Below are 7,647 nucleotides of genomic sequence, written 5' to 3' on the forward strand. Positions count from 1 at the left end.
CTGCTGCCCTAATTAGGATAGACTGGCTTGGAAAACGAATGAATTTGAAAGCCTCCTGTATATTATTTTTTCTGCATGATTCTGTGAATTTTGTATTAGGTAAAAGGGGAGACAGCTGTTTATGCACACAATGTTGAAATGTTTTATTCTTGAGAAAAATTTTAGACTGCGTAAAAATAGCAGTCCTGTTCATCAATTACTGCTTGAAAACAGTGATTTCTGTCTAATTTGTTATTTTAATAAAAAAAAATTCTCTCTTTTATTAAACTGGAACCCCTTTCATAGCAAAGTGTTTCAATCGACAACAATGCGTACAAGAGTCCTGATTTACATGTGGAATGTTGCACCTCGACAGACACACGGCAACGGAGTTCTATAGTCATGACAACCCATTTCAACTATCGTTACGTGGAACGTAGTCTGTGGTTTATGTGTACTTTTGTGTGAGAAAACGACATTGCAAGGAACATTTCATATCCTGCCACTGAATTTTAATCATAATCAAATCATATTATTACTTTTTTATTAAGTTACTCCTTTTAAAATAAATCAAGAAAAAAAACAGGAAAAAAGAAAGAAAGAAAGACAGAAAGAGAGGGGGGGAGCAGGAAATGCAAGAATGAAATTAGATAGATTATGGAATGTATTTCAGTAAATAAAATATAGCTCCAACAGTTACATCAAGTGTGCTTTATTTGAGCCACATTAACTGTGTCCGATAAAGCACCATAAGATCATTTATATATATATACAGCATATATATATTTATATATATATTTATATATATATATACACAGCAGATGTACACATACAGAATATATGGTGTTTACCTGTCTATATGCTGTATACATACATCTAATATATATATATTTCTGAATATCATGTACAACACCAGGCCACAAATAGAAGATTCTTAACAGAATCAAGTTTCTTGTGGTTCATCATCTTTTCAATGTACAAGTAAACTTAGATTTGATATTGACCACAGAAAAAAAGCAAGGCAAACATTTTTGCCTCTCGTAATAAAGTACAAAAAACTGGCACTGAAGACAATTAACACACAGTAAAAATGCAATAAAATTAAATTACATACAGAAGAAGAGACTAAAATTCTGTAAACCTTTTCCCAATACATTACAGCAAGCTCAAACAAACAACAAAATCACTTCAAAACAAAACTGTAAGAAATGTTTAAAAAAAAAAAAAAAATATTTTGCCCTTTGAGAAGAATGTGCTATAGCTGCTATTCTTGTCTTTCTTTAACATTATTCGTTTCAGCTTATGTTTTGCTGAGGCTGACTCTGTGTAAGTGTGTGTGAGAGAGTCTGTGTGCATGTGTGTACATATGCGTGTGTGTTTGTGTGTGTGTGTGTTGCTGTTATAACCGCTGAGTTCCCTCTGTCTGTCATTCAGGCAAGGAGAGAAGCATCACAATACAAACAGGCACACAACCACTGACAACTCAGCCCGAGCGGAGTAGAAAAACAGGAGAGAGAGAGAGAGAGAGAGAGAAAAAAAAGACAAAGAGAAATAAAAATAAAAAGATAGACTAGAAGCCAAGATCAAGTGATTTGAAAAAAAAAACAAAACAAAACAAAAATCAAAACTGTGAAGAACAGGAAAGAAAGAAAGCAAGGAAGTGACGTCACGAGGCTGAGGGGCGTGGCCCTTTTCCACCACCGCCGCTTGACAGTTTGGTAACCACGGCGATGGTAGCCTCCACAGTCCGGCACAGCATTTCAAGGGCGTCTAGCTGTGGTGCCGTAGCGCTTAAAAGGCTCTGGGAGGGGGTGTGGACAGAGCCGGGCTCCGCCTCCTGTAACACACAGCCCCGCCCCTCTCCAGCCTCCTGTGAGCCAGAGACTAAAAGTGCAGTCTCATCTGATGAAGGGGCAGCGCCTCTGCAAGACTTAGTCCCACCTTCTCTCTCAAGCTCCTCTTCCTCCTCCTCGTCTTCGTCTCTTCTTTCTTTACTCCTCTCCTCAGACTGCTCCTCCTCTTCTCCTCGCGCAGCTGTTCCCGCCGCCTGCTGAAGGGACGCCTCCTCCATTTGCCTAAAGGCCTCCGGAAGAGATGACGATGAAGAGGAAGAGGACGAGGAAGATGCCTCCATTTTCTCCTCCTTGGGGGAGGAGCTGTCTGGTGAGGGCGGGTCTTGTTCTGTCCCAGGGTCAATGAGAGAGGAGTCACGAGTCTCTGTGTCGGACGTGCTGGTGGGAGTCAAAGCCTCCTGAGGTTCTGCCTTCTGTTCAGAGCAGGGAGCCAATGAGGAGGAAGAGGATGGAGGACAGACTCCTCCCCCCAGACCACTGCTGCCCTCTCCTGGACGATCGTCGTCACTACTCACTCTCCGACGTTTTACAGGCGTGGCACCCTCATCATCCACTGAAAAGAGAAAGAGAGTGTGTGTTACTACATGAGTCAGTCAATCTACTTCAAGTTCCACTAGTTTGTTTGGTCAGATCTGCATTCGCAACAAACATTTCCTGTTGGTCTGTACAATGTGCATGTATCCTTCCACATCTTTCCCAGTTCTCCCAGACTCTCCCAATGGCCATTTACACGAGCTTCTGAGTCACAAATGAAAGTCACCCCAGTCTGAAGGTGTGAACCCCACACACACCTGTACACATACAGTACGTATGGTCCCTCAGCATGTAAGTGGAATTGATCAATTGTTGTTCATCAGTTAAAAAGAGCCTTTTTACTCTACACTATACCACACACACTGCTTTAGCATTACAGGGTGACTATAGAGAGTTTGGTTTAATGCGCGTGTGTGTGTGTGTGTGTGTGTGTGTGTGTGTGTGTGTGTGTGTGAGTGTGTGTGTGTGTGTGAGTGTGTGTGAGTGTGTGTGTGTGTGTTAGTGTGTGTGTGTGTGAGTGTGTGAGTGTGTGTGTGAGTGTGTGTGTGTGTGTGTGAGTGAGCGTGTGTGAGTGTGCGTGTGTGTGCGTGTGTGTGTGTGTGTGTGTGAGTGTGAGTGTGTGTGAGTGAGCGTGTGTGTGTGTGCGTGTGAGTGTGTGTGTGTGTGTGTGAGTGAGCGTGTGTGTGTGCATGTGTGTGTGTGTGTGTGAGTGTGAGTGTGTGTGTGTGTGTGTGTGTGAGTGAGCGTGTGTGTGTGTGCGTGTGAGTGTGCGTGTGAGTGTGCGTGTGAGTGTGTGTGTGTGTACCTTTAAGCTTGCGGTCCTTGGCCTCCTGCTCCAGGGCAGTGCGGTGCTGAAGACAGGCTCTGCACTTTGACAGCAGCTCCTGTAGGGCTGGCGCCAGAGCAGCGTCTAACTGCTGTGGAGCATGCACCGACAACAGCAACACCAACGCTCTCAGAGCCTACCCCACACACACACACACACACACACAGACACACACACACACACACACACAGACACACACACACAGACACACACACACAGACACACACACACACACACACACACACACACACACACACACAGACACACACACACACACACACAGACACACACACACACACACACACACACACACACACACACACAGACACACACACAGACACACACACAGACACACACACACACACAGACACACACACACACACACACACAGACACACACAGACACACACACACACACACACACACACACACACACAGACACACACACACAGAGAGAGAGTTATAATTCATCTGAACTAACAGCAGGAGCGGAAGAGGGAGTTGAGGATAAACAGACCAAAGGTGAGTGGACTTAATTAAGCACACAGAGAGAGAGAGAGAGAGAGAGAAAGGTGGAAGAGAGAAAAATGGGAGAAAGAAAGAGAACAGGGAATATGTGAGGGAGAAATGGTAAGGGGGGGATGTGGTGGGTACTGACTGCATTCAGGTGGCTGCTGGTCTTGTTGATCTCTAGTCTCTGATTGGTCAGCTCAGGTTGTAGGTTGTGATACTCATTCAACAGATTTGTTACCAGGATGCTGATGAGGTTGGAGCAACTGGGCCCCGAAAAAACCTGCGCCTGCACCTGTGTACACATACACACAGACGCACAGTCACACACACACAGAGGAAGAGTAAACCAAGGGTAACACAGATCATTTACCATCTCAGAGCGGCAGTATTGTAATAAAACTCAGAGCACAAACAATAAGGTAATACTTGTAGCCTAATCCATGTGCAGCTGTATTTGCATGGACATGTCGGTCAGGTTGAGTGTGCGGGTGTGTGTGTATTTATTTATTTATTTATTTGAGAGAGGGTGTGTGTGTGTGAGTGTGTCTGTATTTATTTATTTATTTATTTATATGAGAGAAGGGGTGCGTGTGTGTGTGTCTCTGTGTGTGTGTGTGTGGCAGAGAAAGGATAACTGAATAAGTATGAATGTAGGAAGTAGGAAGGTGTGTGTTTGCATGCATGTGTGTGTTTTTTTTTTATGCGTGTGTGTGTTTGCACGCGCGTGTGTGTTTGCGCGCGCGTGTGTGTGTTTGCGTGCGTGTGTGTCCACGTGTGTGTTACCTTGTGTAAGAAACAGGTAAGGAATGAGTAGGCGATGTTGTTGTTTAGGAAGGTCCGCTCATCCATCAGAATGCACTTAATGTACTCGGCAAACGCGGGATCCTCACACAACAGCTTCACACACGTCTTCGCCATGGCAGACTGACACAAACACAGACAGCATTCAGTCATATGTAAGACTGGTCACACGGTATGAACATATTGTAAGTGTGTTAACTGTGTTTGTAAGTGTGCTTGTATTGGACTGCCAGATGCCACACCTGGGACTGACTGAGTTCAGTCCAGAGTTTGGGAAAGAGGGCCAGATGGAGAGGAAGCCCTTCATATGCTATCAGTACACCTGTGTAGAGACCAAACACATTAGAAAACACACACACACACACACACACACACACACACAGAAAGAGAGACAGAAGTCAGAAACGCAACACAGAGTCTTTAAACAAAAAAACATACATGCTCAACTTGTGCATGCAAGTTCAAAAGGCCCAAATAAAGCAATTTAAAGTTCCGTACTCAGTTTGATGAGTGTCTCTGTGAATTTCTCACAGTTGATGGCCACTCTGCAGAGAAGGTGAATGAACTGGTGGTAAGACAGGAAATAGTCCAGGAGCATCTGATCATAAACCTCATCTTTTCCCTGAGACAGAAACGCAGAGAGAGAGAAAGATAGAGTGAATGAGAGAGAGAGAGAGAGAGAGCGAGCGAGAGAGTGAGAGAGAGAGAGTGAGAGAGTGAGAGAGAGAGTCCAGCTTTATGTGTTGTATACTCTTCAGCTGTTTACTGGACATACACATGAGCCACAATATATATTCATTCTCTAACACACAAATATAAAAATCAAGTAAATCAAAAGTTACTCCATCATGCTGTCTACTCTTCAATCCTTTACGTGCCTGTACAGACACTCTCAGCAGTGTCTCCCTGTCACATACACACCTTACTGGTTTCCACCATGGAGGGAAGCAGACACATGTTCAGCTCTGGTCTGGGAGGACGAATGTTGTTTTTCCCGCCCATTAACTTAATATTCTCTCTACATGGCAGGTACGGCCCAAAAGACACTGAGAGAGAGAAAGAGAGAGAGAGAGAGAGAGAACCTAGACTGAGTGGTTTGTGTTTTAAAAATATCAGAAACAGTCTGAGACTCCTAAAACTCAAACTATGTATGTGTGTGTACACACATATATATATATATATATATATATATATATATATATATATATATATACACATACACACACACACACACACACACACACACACATACATACATACATACACACACGTATATTTATTATACATCATTATGAATGTCACTGCAATGCACTAACAAATTAATAGACAATTCAAGAGCAAATGAAGAATCTAGAGCATCAGGTTAAAGAAAACAAACAAGCAAACAAACAATGGAAAAAATAAAGCAGAATGTGGAATAACTTGAGACAGTGAGGAACTGTGAGAGACAGGAATGAGACTTACTGGGGATGTTGCTATGGTGATAAGTACAGTGGTTGTGCTGTAGGAAGGGCACGAGTGTGTGCAGGAAGTCATGAGGGCTCAGAAGCACCAGCTCCTTCAGCACGTCTGCAAAACAAAACACACACACACACAGACACACACACACACACACACACACACACACAGACACACACAGACACACACACAGACACACAGACACACACAGACACACACAAACATGAGCATTAAACACACTCACAACAAGAAGCAGGACTACTTCTGCACTCCACAAATGTTAGTGTAGTAATTTTAAATGTATTTTAGTTATTCTCAGTTGACCGTTAAATAGAGGGTATCAAACAGAGCTGATACTCAGAAGGATGGATACAATCAATTTACAACATCCAGTACTGACACGCAGAGTTTAGTTTAAGTTAAAAAAAAAAAGAAAGAGAGAGAGAGAGAGAGAGAGAGAGAGAGAGAGAGAGAGAGAGAGAGAGAGGGAGGGACAGGATAAGAAAAGGATAAAAAGAAGAGCAGTGAAGTGTTAGATACAGATTAAAGACAGACAGACAGACAGGCAGACAGACAGACGGGGCGCAGGTGTAGTGTTTTTACCCAGACAGGCGTTGCGGAGCTCTGGAGGGCTGTATGAATTGAGTAAGGTAAGCAGCTTATGGGCAAAGTCAATTCTCTCCTGCCACTGGATCAGAGCCTGCTTCACATCTATACACACACACACACACACACACACACACACACACACACAGACATAGACAGATAAAGAAATGTTATTTGACAATATTCAGCAAAACTTTCAGTATGCTCCTGAAGAATGCAGGGGAAGGTGACTCTCTTGGTAAAAATGAGCAGATTAAGAAAAAGAACAGGACTGGGATAAGCATTGCGCCACAGCCCAAATCAGAGAGCTTTATATGAAAACATCAGAGTCTCAGAGGACCACTGAAAAAATTAAAAAGGAAGTTTGAAAATGCTTGGTTGTGATCTACTGGGCTTGTGTGAAGTGTGGAGACCCAAATGACAGACGTGGGATGCAGGTAGTGACCTTTGCGCTGAAGGTAGGGTCGTGTGGCTTTGAGGACCGACAGGAAGATGGACAGCAGCTCCACCAGGTCCCCTGTCACATGACACGCTGTGGCCTCATGATACATCATGTGCAATGTATTAAATGACTAAGGGTGAAAAGAGAGAGAGAGAGAGAGAGAGAGAGAGAGAGAGAGAGAGAGAGAGAGAGAGAGAGAGAGAGAGCGAGCGCGAGTGAGCAACAGAATAAGAAAAAAACAAAATGTATTGCATTTAAGATCAGCAAACCACAAGTTATTCTAAACGTAACTTTCTCTAAGTTAACTTAAAATAACATTTAATTCGTTCAAAAGCGTGAAAGCACCTCAGTCATAAGTATGAGACCTCGGTTGAAAACAACCAGCAGTCTGTCCTCATCGTTCTCCAACAACACACGGAAGGCACTGTGAGACAGAGAGAGAGAGAGAGAGAGAGACAGAGAGAGAATCAGCTGACAAGTCCATTTTAAGCCAGACACATTGTTAGTTTTATTTCTCAGTCAGATACTAAACTGTGAAACTCTGACTATGCAAAAGTAAGGGGAGCATAAAGTCATCCAGATGACAGTAAAGGGACTATCAAACAGCTTACGCAAGCTCCTATAAAGCCCTCAATA

At 43.3% G+C, this 7,647-nt stretch overlaps 1 protein-coding gene across 1 annotated transcript in view; it reads right to left on the minus strand.

Moving 5' to 3' along the window:
• Positions 1-832: 832 nt before the first annotated feature.
• The window catches only part of usp34 (ubiquitin specific peptidase 34), a 50,576-nt gene continuing 43,761 nt past the window's right edge, over positions 833-7,647 (minus strand). Inside the window, exons 68-78 of the mRNA XM_030779589.1 lie at positions 7,357-7,435; positions 7,015-7,141; positions 6,567-6,674; positions 5,970-6,074; positions 5,427-5,551; positions 5,004-5,127; positions 4,748-4,827; positions 4,488-4,628; positions 3,850-3,996; positions 3,172-3,328; positions 833-2,385 (exon numbers count right to left, since the gene is read on the minus strand). Coding sequence (XP_030635449.1) covers positions 1,646-2,385; positions 3,172-3,328; positions 3,850-3,996; positions 4,488-4,628; positions 4,748-4,827; positions 5,004-5,127; positions 5,427-5,551; positions 5,970-6,074; positions 6,567-6,674; positions 7,015-7,141; positions 7,357-7,435 — 1,933 coding nt within the window. The 3' untranslated portion in view covers positions 833-1,645. The remainder of the gene's footprint in view (positions 2,386-3,171; positions 3,329-3,849; positions 3,997-4,487; positions 4,629-4,747; positions 4,828-5,003; positions 5,128-5,426; positions 5,552-5,969; positions 6,075-6,566; positions 6,675-7,014; positions 7,142-7,356; positions 7,436-7,647) is intronic.

The sequence above is a fragment of the Chanos chanos genome, chromosome 7 (genome assembly GCF_902362185.1).
Source record: "Chanos chanos chromosome 7, fChaCha1.1, whole genome shotgun sequence".
Lineage (NCBI taxonomy): Eukaryota > Metazoa > Chordata > Actinopteri > Gonorynchiformes > Chanidae > Chanos > Chanos chanos.